The sequence below is a fragment of the Chironomus tepperi genome, unplaced genomic scaffold (genome assembly GCF_022539635.2).
Source record: "Chironomus tepperi strain 1889 unplaced genomic scaffold, CSIRO-AGI_Ctep_v1 contig_479, whole genome shotgun sequence".
Classification (NCBI taxonomy): Eukaryota; Metazoa; Arthropoda; class Insecta; order Diptera; family Chironomidae; genus Chironomus; species Chironomus tepperi.
Window position 1 is genome coordinate 1446443 of NW_027226601.1, and position 15886 is coordinate 1462328.

Here is a 15886-nt window from a genome sequence, read left to right on the forward strand (position 1 = left end):
TACGTTAATGATTCACAATAAAGTTATTATATTTCTCCACTGAACGATTAATGAAATCATTTGAAGTTTTGTTCGAATTACTCGAAATAGTATGAATATCAGGAATATAATAGGCAGGAGATTGTTGAAAGAAGTACACACTATTATCTCGTTTGGTTCCATCAGCTTGATAGAAATTTGAATGCTTTCTTGTTTTCTCACTCTCAGCATAACGTACTGTTGTGGGTGATTCTGGAGTTGCCGCATGATAATTATTATATAAGTCAATGTCCTTAGTTGACACAATAACCCGTTGATGATAATGATCCTCATTTGTTTGACTTCCAGTTGAACTGTTGAAATTTGAATTATTATTTATCTCGGAATAATTGTTGCTGGTTGAGTTTGCATACTTAATGAAATTAGTACTATTGCCACTTTGGATATCATTGATTCCGTTGCTGCCATTTAGATGATCAAAATTTTGATTTGTTATTGAATTTGCAGTGTAAATGTTGGGCTGAACAGGTTGTTGGACAGTCGATGAATCGTAAATTGGTGTGGAATTGCTGTTAAAGGTTTGGACAGTGGCTTCATTCTTAACTATTGGCTGATCCAGTTGGAAAATTTCTTCAGGCAAGAACTCGTACAAATCATTATTTGCTGACTGGAATGTCGCTACATTTTCTTGTCGATCATTTGTTGCTGTATATCCTGACTCATATGAAAGGTAATGATGATGATTTTCATCTGCGGCAGTATATTGTGGATAATGATGGTGAAGAAATTGATCATGGTGATAGTTTGGGTATGTAACAAATTGATTTGCTGCTTGTGGATTTGAGTTAAAGCAGTAGACATCATTTGGATAATTATACACGTGACAAGAATTATTCTCGATGTTTAATGTTATGTTTGGTTTTGAATTGGAATCTGTGAAAATTTAACGGAAAATTTAGATTTGAATTTTTTGAAACTTGAATTTCTAGGGGTAAAAACTATTCAGAAATTTGCATTTTTTGTGAAAAATTAAATAAATTTACTTCAATTAAGTTTCTAAGTGATGCATCAAGTTAATTAGTAAATTGCTATCATAAATACCTTTAATAAGTGGTGGTGGCGCTAAAGCTTCATTATTTTTCTGTGTTTTCAATTTTCTACGATTTTCGGTGAGTGAAATTATCTGTAAAATTAATTAATTCATTAAAAAGCAATTTTCATTATGATTAAGACTACATACTTTATTTCCAACGGCATTTTCTCGTGCAAGCAATAGTGCTATGCCTTTAGATCGTCTTCCAATACCCAAAGTTTTTCTAGATTCTGAATTTTTGGGTTCTGGTTTTGGATGATCATGAACGCCTTTTGCTTGAAAGAAAATTCCAAATTTTGTGTGTCTCCAAAAGTGTGTAACTGGATATCCACAATGTCCTCTACATGCTAAAACTTCCAGTCTACCATTACAGTTTCTATTTGGGCAGTTCTTGCCTTGCTGTTTCCGTCTCGCTTTATCACAAATCGCAGGACGGAGATTAATTTTAGTTCCGTTTGGCAGCGTACATCCAGCAGAACAAACTAGAACGCCTAAACAGCTCTTCTTAAGTATATTAACATTATGATTATTTGTATTTCTCATAGCCCATCCAGAAATATGCTTTTTTGCATCTTCATTATTTGAACTGTAAACATAACGACAATGTCCATCAGCCCATTCTTGAAATTCATCTAATTCAGCTTCATTTATTGCTGGAACATTAGTATCGTTAATATCCCAATCAATTGTAGACGTATGAGCCTTTTGAACTTGATAGTTTCCCGTTGATAAAGGTATTATTGACATTGATGGCTTCATTAATAATATGTTAGACTCGAAATTGTTGTGGCTGTTCCAATTGAAAAAAAAAAAGATATAAAGAATATGAGAAATTAAGGCACAAGAAAATAATCATTTTTCAACGCGTACAGTGTCGAAAGATTAACATGAAGTGAAGTCGGCTCTTAATTACTAGATCAGGTCTAATTGGAGATGAGAAACAAAACACGAAAAATTAATTTTCTTAAAAATAAAAAAAAATCAAAATGCGATCATATTTAAATGGGAATATTTTGGTTCCTACAATCATAAATCATTCGCAATGTGTATTTCAATTGTTGCGTTTCTCTCGGCTCATTTATCGTTTGTCGAAATTCAATTAATGTTACAAGTTCATTATTTGTTTCTTTATAGCTCGTTTTGATTGAGTGATTAGACGCTATAGTTCACAGATTGTCAGTCTGTGCTTATTTGATGTCAAGAATCAAGTGAATAATGATCGATTAAATTTTTAACGGGCTAAATTATTTTGAATTTTTTTGAACCGGTTCAAAAATTTGAATTCAATTTGGCCGTTAAATTTTCAAAAACTTTCTGACCGTTAGATTTTTAATTACCTAATCTAATAGTTTCCGTGACTCAATTTAATTTTGACGATTAGAATATTTAAGCACTCAACAGGAAAATGCGCTGTTGCCGTTAAAATTTCAATTAGTTCCTCATCCACTTGTGTATTTCTTCTTCACTCAGTCTTAACGACTCGAAAGAAACACGACGAGTGGCGCCTTTATGTCTGAATATTCCTTTCTTACTCATTGCCTTTCAATATCTCTAATTCTTCATATTTCTCAGTCATCAAATCAAGAGAGTGAAGATTAATGGATTATTTTAAATTCATGGAAATTCAAGAGATAGTTTATAGATTTTTTAGATTGTAAGAAGAATAAAAATTGGAACCAATGAATGGAAATTCAAGAGATAGTTTATAGATTTTTTAGATTGTAAGAAGAATAAAAATTGGAACCAATGAATTTTTATGAAATTTAGCATAAATCACAAGCAATAAAAATTCATTTCTATTCATCTTATAGATTTTATTGAATGTCAAAAGACCACACACATGTGTCGCGAGAAACAACAATAAATGCCAATAATTTCTCTTATATTATTATCACAAATTCGAACCTCTTCGGCTGTTACATGTGGCGATCAAATTGAATAGAGCAACTTAAGGCCAAGAATCAACACAAAACAAAACAATAAACAAGTTTTATTGCCATGAACCTTTGGGTTTGTGCATTTATTTAATTCTATTCATGACAGACAGTTGATCTTTTATTTCTATTGCCTTTAAGTCTATTCATGATGTTGTTAAATTTATTTTCATGATATGATTGTGGACAATTTTTTTTAAAGAAGATATCAAAAAAGTTTTTTGATTGTTTTGTGCTCCTTTTAAATTTTTTTAACAAAGGGATTTAAAAATTATTAATCTAATTTATTTTCTAGGGAGAACTGTATTTTATTAATACTTGGAAGTCGTTTGAATAGCTCATAAAAGAGTTAAAATGTTTTGGGGATGGATATGCTGTGCATTTGAATTTTTGATGATGTAGGAAAATTTAGCACATCAAAATTAAGTCAAATATTGTATTTTTCAGACCTAGATATAGAAAAATATATAAAGGCACGCAATTTTCTAAACTTCAGATTCAATCTAAATCAAAGGATTTTGCACCTGTTACCCACAACCTTATGTCATTGTCATAAACCATACACAAAACTATTAATATCAAATTACAATACATAGAATTATTGGACCATATCAATGGCAAATGCTAAGGAATGAAGACAGACATAAAGTGTGGCATTAACAATTTTTAGATAACATTCTAACATATGTTCTATGAAATTTGAATTATACGGGATGCCGATAAAGCAACCGCAAGATAAACTATTTAAAGGGATGACGCAGTAGATTATCATGTGTCAAGTTACAATGTCATTGAGCTTCTTGGAAGTTTATTTAGATGTTAAAGATTACGGGTTGAGTAATTAGCTTATTGAATAGATTCCGGAACAGTAAAAGGGTTTGAATATTGCTCACAAAATTGAGCATGCTTAGTTATATTGATTGATGTCATGAACACGCTCATTTGGGTGAGGATGATTATTGTATGTTAGGGATTTGTGATGTAAATCTCATAAATTAAATTTTGTTCTGATTACATTCAATTAAGATTGATCGTAGTCTTATGTAGGGATCATTGGAAGCTGCATAAGCTTGATTCATTCTTCATTCTGCATATATCAGCTATTAAATTATTGATAGTTACAGTACAATAGTTAAACTCATAGGACAAGTTATTAGAGAGTTATGCTTCATGTCACACTAGACATAGTTCCTTGTAAATTAGATACATATCGGAATCATGGACATTAGATTTGAAAATTGAGACTTTAGAAATCAAGATTTATCGCAATTCTTTAGCACATAGCTGAACATATTCTCCAACTTCCATACATTTCTAGACATTTCACTTCCATTAATTCTGTTTTGTCACTGTTCCTCAATTCATAGAACCCTATTAACCTATTTTTCACAATTACAACTTCCTTTCTGCCTTGGTCTACTTACTGTATTACCATTATGACTGTAATTTATCCATATTTATTCTCTATAGTCTTTTAAGAAATTTAACATTTTTAATTAAACAATAATTTAAGTCAAACTAGTCCTTAATAATTCACAACAATCTTCACAAAATATTTTTTGTTTTAAGTACTTTAAATCTTACTAAAATATATAAAATTTTTTGCTATGTGCCAAAATATAAAAAAAAGAGTTTAAAAATTTCTTCCTCTACGGGATTATGTTTTTTTGGTACTTGTTTATCGCGCTATGGTTATGATGGTACTGCTGGTTGCGAACAGACACAAATTGTCTTGAAAAAAAATCGTATTGTTTTAGAGAAAGCATGAATTTTTGTGTTATGCTAACGCGAACATAGACACTAGAGAACTCCACCCACCAATGAAAATGAGCAGTTAATACCATTGGTTGGATAAAATGCCTTTTATATTTCGGTTGCGCAACAGTGAACAATGTATATGCTGTGTTATAGTTATTATTCTTTCGTTTTTGGTGCGACAGAATCGTAGGAAAAAAACATTATTTGACTATTATAATGTAATTGAATGTCAGACGAACCCTTGAAAATAAAAGAAATAAGAATTTTTAATTGATAAACATGTGGGTCCTTTGTACCATATTTATTAAATTCTCTTTTTATGCTTCAATCTTCTTCTCTTCTCCTCACTTCTTTTATTTTTTTGAAGGTCATTAATACTACTTACTCAAAATGCATATGCTTTTGTTGCTTACAATCTATTGAAATTTATTAATCACAATTGAAAGAAAACACGTGCAATGCCTATTTAAATGATTAGACCCTCCTCGTACTCGTAAGAATTTTTTGGGACCAATTTTCTTGAAGGGATTGTTGAGTTTGTTCTTATTTTGTCGGCTGGTGATGATAAAAGGGATATTTTGAGGTCGTATGGGGTACAAGGCTCTATTTGACAGACATTCGAGTTGTAATAGACTTCTTATTTAATGTTGCTCGAGAACAGGAAAGATTCTTTGAAATTGTGAATTCGAAAATAACGGATTTTTAAAATTCAAAAACTATTTGAATGGTTTTGGAAATTGAATGGAATGTTTCTGGAATAGCATTGGAAAATTCAATGTTTTTGAGAAGAAAATTGAAAACATTGGAATTAAGACTGGAAATTTTGAATATTTCTCAAATTTTGTTTGAATTGAATCTCATTTTCTTTGCTGAAAAATTAATAACTGTAATAATTTATCCTAACAGGCAAATAGGCAGGCTTTTAAGTACCTTAGTGACATTTCTGTACCATGTTAGCATTTTCTTAGCCTTTTACTAACTTCGCTGTCCGTATAGATCAATGGTGATCCATGATCTCCCTTAGTTTGCATTTGAAGCTGGCTTTTTCACTCTTGAGCGCTTGCCAACTGCCGATGCCAACTACCAAGTACATTAATTACCATCTCTACCTATAAGAACTAAAATTTCATTATCCATAGCTATATCTCCAATACATAATGCGCCTTATCATCAAAATCAGCATCTAGAATTTTCTACTCTTATTTATTTTACAATTTTTATAGAATGAAGAATCTCTCGATTTACTTCGTTTCCTTCATCTCGTTGAATGCCACAAGTGGTGTGAAAATTCTTCTCTTTTTTTGCTCATTTTTAGGAATGCTTATTATTATTGTTATTGTACTTATTATACGGGCTTTATTCAAACAAGAATTTTTATTCATATTTTTTTGTTTTGTTCTCTATAATATCAAAGAAATTTACTTAATTGTACTTAATTAAATCACAAAAGAGAAACTGTTGCTTTAACAGTTCAAATAAATGTTATTATATTGAAATTGAAATTCAATTAAAATTATTATTATACAATGGAAGTAGCCTTTACAGGCTTATTAAAACATTTCAATCTTATCATTTTATGACAATCAATTTCAATTGGTATTCAATTTTTGATGCTGATGGATTTTCGTCCTTAATGTGAATTTTTATGAAATAATTGAGTATGAACAATTATTGATGGATTGAGATGATCGGGAAGCTCACAAGAGATTGATATGGAAATATTATTCAATTTACTGTGGGGTTAATGAAGAGTCGGAAATAATGCCTCTAAAAGAACTTTGATTCTGACTGTATTCTAAATTATTTTCGAAAAATTCATTAAATTATGCCAAAATTGACAAAATTATTATAGAGCCTTATAAATCCCCACTCATCGATATTACATTTGTATGGATCTGAACAAAAAACTTTGAATTTTCAATTTAACGGCCAAAATAATTTTGAAAAATGCTTCAAAACTTTACAAATGTCAACAAAATTTGTATGGTTTTGAAATTTGAATATTAAAATGTCGTTAAATTTCCTTCTGAGTTTATTTAGCCAAAATTTTAAATTGATACATTTTGAGTAGTTTTTATCTCACTATAAATTCCAGATCTGCAGAATTGCCCATGCGGAGCTCTGGATCTCAATGATCATCTGAATAGCTGAAGATTCTTTTGTCATTCTGAACTATCATTAATTCCTCAAATTTCCACAATATTCTTATATCCATCATTATAACCATTCCTCATCATGTCAACAGCCAACAAAACATATTCAAACGTATTCATTAGTTGATTAAAGCTTCCATTTTCTACTCACGTTGCACCAGAATAATTAAATTGAATTTGTCGAAGCTTCATGCTGTTTAGGTCACATGTTGAACTAAAAAAGAGTCAAAGAGGCAGTCAAATTGACATGAATAATGCATATATCATTTCACGAGAAAAGTTGAACTGTTTTTTTTGAACTGAAAAACAACTGAAAATTGAAGTAAAAAAGAGATAAATTCAAAATGAGACTTACATACGGGTTAATTATTTATGTTTAATACTCAGAAAAAAAAATATGGCATATAATATTAAAAATAGGTAGTCATAAAGTTCAGGTGAAAATTGTTTAAGCATGTTAAGTGAGCTTGTGTCCTGCCACCATCATGTTTTCGAAAAAAAAAAAAATTAATTTCAGAGTTTTTCAGTCTGTTTTTATTCATTATTTAATGATAATGAGCAGCAACAAGAGACACAAAATAGTAAAATTTCTTCTTCATTTTCTAGATGAAATGTGTGACAACGCGCGAGCGGGAATTTCATCAGCTGCTTTACGTTATTTACAATTGATTGAACAAAATGAGGAAAATGGCGATGCAAATTTGAAGTCTTTGAGTTCTGATGTTTATAACAAGTTGAATAGAGATGATGCCAGGCAGGATGAGAGCATGATGATATCATTTAACAATCCTTTTGCTGAAAAGAAGCAAGACAATAGTTTAAGAAACTCTTTTAAGGAGCCATTCTTGAAAATTGAACAGAAAAGGCCAAAAAATAAATTGATGACTTCCCACACCAATCCTTTTATTGAAAGTCATGGAAATGAGTATGGACGTAGCTTATTAAAGTCATTTAACAATCCATTTACTGAAAATATTGATGATAATAGACAAATCGACCACTTTTTCTCTGAAAATGTTCAAAATCCAGCAAATACTCAACTCAAATCATTCAGGAATATTCTCGATGAGACAGACATCTTAATTGATGATTCTGATGTAAATTTTAGACCAGAAACAGCACAAATGTCATTTATGTATCCACGAGATAATGAAAATTCAGTTTTAGTTCCAACAAGTTCCACAAAATCATTCGAATTTGGATCGAGTTCAAGTAAAAGCTTCCCAAGTCCACCACAGAAGCGTTTTTGTTTAGAATCAAAGGAATCGTTCTTTGAGAAGACAAATGCTGAGCAATCAGGATCTGAATCCTTTTTCAAGCAGGCTGTGAAGGCATCTGAATCGTTTTTTCAACAAACCCAAATAAATAAAAATTGTACTGACGACATTTTTGATGTTCAAAACTTTAACAAATCAGTTCAGAGCATCTACTCAGATAGTAATGATCCTTCAGCTGAAAGCTTATATAGGCTGCCTTCATCATCATCAATTCTCATTGAATCAATACACAATTCTGAATCTGAGAATGATTTGACAATTAATAATGAAAGGATTGTCAGTTCACCAATCCAGGAACCATCAACTGAATACATGGATCAAGATGTAAGCAAGGAAAATGTAGAAGAATCAACAAGAAAGAAAACTACTAAGGTAAATACTTTCTATCAAGCTCCTCACATACTAAATACTCAAAAAATTGATGAATTTTATAAAACTCATAATTCAATTGATTGGAAGTCTGATGATATCAATATAGATAACTTGATGGAACCATCACTAGACTATATATTGTATAGACTAAAATGCTTGAGACCTTTAACGACTGGAAGGGAAGATGATACAATTAGTTATGATGATGAAGATGCTTTTAATTGCAATTCAATTAATCAAGATATAGACGAGATTGAAGATACATTTGACAAGGGCAATTTCATATGTTCAACACCGGAAGAGCGTGAAGAACCAAATGAAGCAACAAATATTTTGGATATTGCAGACTTGAATTTGGCTATTAATGCTGTAACTTCCTTAAATGTTCCTCAAGAAGATGAAAATGAAGACAATAACACAACAAAAAGTTTCCTTATTAATAAGGAATCTGAAAATGTGTGGTCAGCAATTACACATGTTTCATGCTCTATTCCTTTGAATGAACAAGAAAGTAGCGAGCCAAAATTTGACATAACTACGATTTTTGATTTCTCTAATCAAAATGACTTACTACATAAAGAAGATAGTGATATAAAATATTTGGACAATGATACTGCTCGATATGAACTCATGCTTTCCATATTAAAGGATTGTAATAATCCTTTGGATCAAGCAACAGTGGATGTGCAAGAAACTTTAAAGTGAATATTGCTTAATTTAACGGATTTTATAAATTCAAAATTTAACGGTTTTTTGAAATTTGAATAATTTTTGAACCAAAACAATGTTTGGAACTTTAAAATAGTTTGAATTTTAAAAATCCGTTAAAATTTTCATAGCACGATTTTAATTACATTCTCAAATTTCCATAGAATTGCTGAAAATCGAAAGGCTGCAATAATGAGTCAAATTGAAATGTTGATAGAAGCCCTTGTAACATCACTTGTCAATCAAGACACCATGATAATCAAACTTCATCGAATAAAAGATTGGAAAGACTGTAAATATGAGAGTAACGTACTTTCACAAAAAGAAACTGCCATCAAAATCAAATCATTGAGTTTCACGAATAAAAATACAGAACGAACATTTACGATTGTCGTTCAATTACTTGGTGAGATTTATAAATTGTTGGGTCAAAACATCACGTGCACAAAACGAGAGCTTTATTATCGTGATGTAGAGCTAATGAAGAGTCAAGTCTCTGTGAATAAAGCAATTGATGAGATTTGTGCATTACTAAATGTTCAATGTTGGGAATTAGGAGTGCTATCGACATCAAAGGGTCTTGTTGCTGGCGACTTGAGAATGGTAACTGATGAAGATGAAATTATTGACTACTCAATAGTCAATTCAGTTCCTCAAAAGCCATCAGGAATAAAATCAATGGAATCAAATGCTGAGTATGTGCTAGTCGTTGAGAAGGATACAGTATTTACACGCTTGATTGAGGACAATATTATGGATAAGATTGGAAAGAAAATAATTTTAGTTACGGCAAAAGGATATCCAGACATAAATACACGTGTACTGCTGAAACGATTTGAGATGGAATTGCAAATACCTATTTATATTATTGTTGATGCTGACGCTTTTGGAATTGATATTATGTGTACGTACAAATTTGGATCATTACAGATGGTAAAGTTTTCGGAGCAGCTTGCTATACCAACAATGGAATGGATTGGGTAAGAATGTCCGTTTTTATTTCGCTATAAAATTTAGGTATATCCATGAAATTTGATTCTTTATTTTTTAGGATTCATCCAACAGACATTGAAAAACTCGACATCACACGAATTCAATTGACAGATGCTGATGTGAAGAAGGTCGATGAACTGCTGGCTCGTCCTTATATTAATGATCGTTTAAAGACTGAATTGGAGCATTTAAAGAATCGAGGATTGAAGGCTGAAATTGAGAGCATTTATCATTTTTCGATTGATTATTTGATTCATGATTACATTCCACAGAAGATTGCAGCTATTTCTGGTCCAATTAGGGATATCATTCGAGGAAAAAGCTGTTTTAAGGAACATTTATTTTCTTAATTTTGTTTATTATTATTTGAATTTATTTTTATTGAAGTTTAGTCTTGCAAATCTGGAAATAATTTTGCAAATTGAAATTTTATGATGAAATAAAATTTAAAATTCTTATTTGATGAAAATGAGAAATTTAAATAGACTGGATTAAACAGAATCGAATGTTAAAATTTTGAAATTGAATATTTTTTAACGGATATTCTAAATTTGAAATTTCAAGAAGTTCAAAAAATTAAATTTTGAATTTTAAAAATTCGTTAATTTTTATTGAAATTTTATAGTCTATTTGAACAAATTTTATCAAAACAAAGTATAATTAAATGCTCGAAATTTTCTCATGAATTTTTAACATTGAATATTTGTAAAAAAGCATTAATTAAATTTTAATAGCCAATTTCTTTATTAATCGATCAGTTCTCACAATACAAAAGCAATAATCTAATTCTCAAAAATTAAAATCCCCTATACAACATTGGAATTAAAATTTTTAGGATGGGTATCATTAGAAATTTATCTTCCCTTTTTTCACGCGTGCCGATGGATAATGCGAACATAAAAACACCTTTCAATTTAATATTTCTTCATCACGCAATCTTTAAAAACGTGTGAACTAGATAACTTTTTAAAACCAACTTTTACTTCCATTAATTTGCTATTAGTTTAACTAACTTTATGAACTAGAATTTTTTCACACGGTATCGAATATTTCTTTGCTTTTTGGAAATGTTATTGATGCTTTTGCCCGCATCGATTAAAAATCAGAAATCATCAATATTGATTGTAATCGACAACATTTATTGGGTTAATATCATTTATGAGAAAAAATCTAAATTAGAACCAGTCAAAAAATAAAAAGTTTGAACTTGACCATAAAGACATTAATGCGTGTTCAGTATGACAGTGACTTGCATCGCGATAAACACAAAAGTACATTTTTTGACCTACGACAACCAAGAAACAAATATCATTTATGAATGTCAATTGGTTCCATAAAATAACTTCATTAGTTTGTTAACCAACATGAATAATGTTGGAGATGATCATGAACAGAATAAATTCCCTGAATTCTTGTGAGAAATTTGTTTGAAATTTGAAAGAAAATATCAATTTTTATTATTTCTTTTTCTTTGTTTCTCAAAAAAAGTAAAAAGAGCAGACATTCTATGAAGATATCTCGATGCACCATACGTACCGTACGGATGATGTTGATCTTTGACTCCTTCTGAGTTCCACGCTAGGCTTTACATGTTGAAGAAAATAAATATTGGGATTTTTTTTTTCTCTTTTTTTTTACAGAATATTTTATACATCTTAACATTTCAATCATCAATAGTCTATTGGAAATATGAAAATATTCGAGGAATGAAAGTGAACATAGTTTCGCATTAAAAATTATTATAGACTTGTTGGTATTTCGCTTATTGAAAGGAAATTTGTTCATGTTGTGCATTGTATTGATGAATTTATCAAGATTTTGCATTATTCCTAGCAGCTTGTGTATTGTTGAATTTTGAAGGAACTAGAGTAGTAGCTAAGAAATCGATTTTTATGATTCAAGAACCTTTCAACAGCTCCAAAACTACAAATTACACAATTCAACTGCCAAAATTTGAATTTCAAAGCATTACAACAGCGATTTTTTACACATCAAAACCTTACAACATTTTCAAAAAATCAATGTTTACTTTCTGCAAGTGAAAATTCAATAAAAATGTCATAAAAATTAAATTAATTTGATTTTAAACTATTGTCATAACATTTATGACTGTCAATTAGTGCTGTTTGAAACAACATATTGTGAAATAGTGTAAAATAAGTTAGTGTGATAAACATTTAGTCGTGTCATTGAATATTTAAAATTAAAAGAATTTGAGCCTCGAAAAAGTTTCATCATATGTCATAAATATCACGGTAAGCCATAAAGCTAACAATTAGATAATTAGGTGTAAATGTTTGTTACAGTCAATTTCAAGTAGTATCACTCGTCAAAATAATTTAGATGTTTATCAGGAACAAAATTTTTTGAGTAGCTTATGGTCTTTTTCTGGATGTTGAGGGTGAATAAATAATTTTTTTACAAGGAATTGCTGAATTTAATGGACTGACAAGCAATTTCCATGAATAAAGTATGTATGTACGACATATGGTAAAAAGTAGCATGAAGCTTGTTCAATTGATTCATTTAGACTAAATAATCATTCCTGAATTTATTAAATTAAACATTTCTGTACATTGTATTCTTTATGTCAAAATGTCAGTACGTACATAACAAAGTCTTTGGCTCTACAGATTGCCTTTTGTATGATCTATTTGATGAGTAGACTCAATATGAGAAAGATACAGTAAAAAGAATGATAAATGATCCTTGGATGTAAAGCATATTGAAGTTCCCTTTTGTGCTATTATTTTCTATTAAAAGATGTTAATTCACTCCTTTCTCTAGTCTAATACACACGAGGGTTGACATTTTTCTCTCAATTTATTATTTATTAAATATTTTCAATGAATAACAATTGACATCACTTCCACTATTTGTTTGTTACTTGTACCAATTTCACATTTAGTTTTGCTATTTTCGAGAGGGTTTAATTCCATTTCGATCCTCAACATTTGATTGAAAGAATTAAAAATTTATTCAAAAAATAATTTTGACAAGCTCTAAATTTTAATCCTTAAACCTGGTCAATGTTGTTCACTTAAGTGGATTATGTGGTTGACATCGCACTGTAAAATGTCATTAAATCACTGCCAAAAAATATTGCAACTGGAATTGATTGAATGCAACAAACGGTACATGATAATCACCATCATTGTGTATGCAATGCCATCAAATTATCAGATCGTTAAAATTTTTACACATTTTATATTTTCTCATGCAACGCTTGCCTTGTAATTATGCTCTTATCAATTATATTCCTTTTGACATGTTGATTTTTACGGTTCCGAAAAACAAACAGCTCGTCAAAGTTCTTAACTTGCTTATGTACACAAACAAGCAACTTAACAACTTAAGGAAGGAATGACACGAAGAGAGAGAAAATGAAGACATCAAAAATAAATGTAATAATAACTTTATAGTCCCTGGTGTAGTGGCCAGTTGTGAAAAATAAATTAATGATATGACACTACAAGATGCCTCAAATTTTCACATTATTGGCAATTTACATTGCATTCTGTACGATTCAGTGGAACTGAACAAAAATTCATGTGTTGATTTAATTTACAGTTGTGCATTTCAAGACGGACTCTTAATGAATTCTTACCACCTGTTTGAGGATGACGATGTCTGTATGGTCGGTGACAAGCAATGTTCTTATGCTGCAAATGTAGGTGAATGGAACTTCTCTCTTTTTATTGCCTTGTTGTTCTTTCTGTTGCTTCTTTCCCTTAATGTCGATTATCATTCAATTCATGCGCTCATATTCATACACGCGCTTACTGTATACCCGAAAATGCGGGATTCATCAGCTGATGCTTCTATAACTTTTAATTGAATGCAAATTAATGCAATTCGTTTCTAGAAATTAAATTTCATTATGGAACTGAACAGAAATAAAAAAAGAAGTACTGAGCAATAAATAGATATGAGCAGTAGCAGCAACAATAATATTAGGGTACGAAAAATGTCCATAAATAACGAGTTCCATGAACCATAACCACCTTTCTATATTCATTTATTGTCCATCCAGCCACAATAGACTTATTTGTTTATTATGCAGCATGTATTAGAAATCAATTTTTCTTTCCTTCTTTATGGACGGACATAGATGCCAAAATCGGAAATTTATGAGGCGAGAAAAGTTTTGCACAATTAGTATGAAAATCACAACAATGCTCAATCATTAAGGATGGCAACAAATATTTAAAAGAACCGTAAAAAAGGCATTGAACGACCCTTAAAGAATCTTTTTACCTGCTTCAAAGTGTCTGTGTCTATAGCATGCCTGTAGATTTTGTTGAACAGGAGGTTTTTGAGGTTTTTATGCCTGTCTTGAATGACTTGATATTACTTGCTATGTTTAAGTAAGTACGGTTTTATGGCACGGGCCATTTAAATTGACTTACATTTGAGCATTTTTTATGGAATTTGTTGAGGTTCCTTTTAACTTTTCGTCTGCAATTGCAGTTGAAGTATTGCACCTTTATATGATTGATTAATGACAGTTTCATTAAGTTCTGCATTTTATAACAAAAGACATATGTAAAACTTCAATGCTTGATCATTTTTGCATTAGTAAAATTGAAAGTCAATTGAGGATTAAAAGAATCAAATCTGAACAGTCAGCCTTACAACAATGGCAAATGAGTTTATAATGCAATTTCTCTATAAATAAATTAGAAAAGGCACATCTATCAGTTTTGAGGATCATGTTGAGTCAATGGCAGATGTTCATATGAATTGCACCTAAACAGTCGACTATGCAGTCTGTAAAGGCATAGACACAAAAAGAAAAGAGGATATCGCAAAAATGACATCAAAATATTTGGACTTTTGCTTAAAAGACACAAACAATATTTACAGTATTATGTAAATTAAAATCCTTTATGACCTTCGACGCAACTTCTCACGCCCTGCCAATTGATCCGATTTCATTTGAGTTTAATTCCCACTCAACAGAAAAATAGCAATAATTCACTGACAACCCTCAACATTGTGTATTAAAAAAGTTGATGCTTGAAGTTTTAAAAAATAAAATAAAACGACTGCGCAACATCATCAATTGAATGAACATTAACAGCAATTACAGACTCATATTACATCCCTTCCATAATTCTCGATTCTCGATTTGTTTTCCGGATGTATTTTCCTAAATGTGAAACAAACATTGAAATTTGCTCAACATAAAAGGAACTGAAATGTGATTGCAGCAATTTATCTCCTCATATGTGCCATGCCAAGCTATAAATAATGAAAAAAAGTATATCCAAAATTCATAAAAGCATAAATTGTTGATAATAAAGTTAAACAAAGGATAAATGAAAATTATTTAAATGCTTAGGAAGTGACAATGAATGCAAATGTCAAGAACAAGCTACAAAATATGTAAAAGAGATTTTTTCATGCTGATAAGAACAGCCAAAAAATAAGAAGAGAAGGATGAACAACATAAATCCAAAGCATATGTGAGTTAGATAATTTCTTTATCAATTTCCTCAGTTCCATGTCAAAGTGATTGCTTGTGTGTGTCAAGGAAGGAACAATTCCCTTGTCTTAATATTCGTATTTGCTAATCACATCATTGAGATCTCTTCAAACGGTCACAAAACTCTGCAG

General features: G+C 30.4%; 2 protein-coding genes across 2 annotated transcripts; one reads left to right on the forward strand and one right to left on the reverse strand.

Moving 5' to 3' along the window:
* Positions 1 to 4: 4 nt before the first annotated feature.
* Positions 5 to 4466, reverse strand: LOC139099606 (asparagine-rich protein-like). Its single transcript, XM_070652117.1, has 5 exons — positions 4431 to 4466; positions 1220 to 1862; positions 1081 to 1162; positions 393 to 912; positions 5 to 332 (listed from the first exon to the last, which is right to left on the reverse strand). Exons 1-5 carry the CDS (start codon positions 4439 to 4441, stop codon positions 5 to 7), a joined length of 1584 nt encoding a protein of 527 aa, XP_070508218.1. The 5' UTR covers positions 4442 to 4466.
* Positions 1017 to 10617, forward strand: mei-W68 (meiotic W68). Its single transcript, XM_070652119.1, has 4 exons — positions 1017 to 1148; positions 7524 to 9267; positions 9439 to 10254; positions 10326 to 10617. Exons 2-4 carry the CDS (start codon positions 7529 to 7531, stop codon positions 10615 to 10617), a joined length of 2847 nt encoding a protein of 948 aa, XP_070508220.1. The 5' UTR covers positions 1017 to 1148; positions 7524 to 7528.
* The last annotated feature ends 5269 nt before the right edge of the window (positions 10618 to 15886 follow it).

Bases quoted from the DNA above. Each gene is read 5' to 3' on its own strand.
- LOC139099606 (XM_070652117.1), bottom strand. The intron at 913-1,080 runs GTATTTATGATA...AAATTTTCACAG, and splicing joins GCCACCACCACTTATTAAAG to ATTCCAATTCAAAACCAAAC. The intron at 333-392 runs GTATGCAAACTC...AAATTTCAACAG, and splicing joins AATAGTACTAATTTCATTAA to TTCAACTGGAAGTCAAACAA.
- mei-W68 (XM_070652119.1), top strand. From the start codon at position 7,529: ATGTGTGACAACGCGCGAGCGGGAATTTCATCAGCTGCTTTACGTTAT. The intron at 9,268-9,438 runs GTGAATATTGCT...AAATTTCCATAG, and splicing joins GATGTGCAAGAAACTTTAAA to AATTGCTGAAAATCGAAAGG. The intron at 10,255-10,325 runs GTAAGAATGTCC...TTTATTTTTTAG, and splicing joins CCAACAATGGAATGGATTGG to GATTCATCCAACAGACATTG.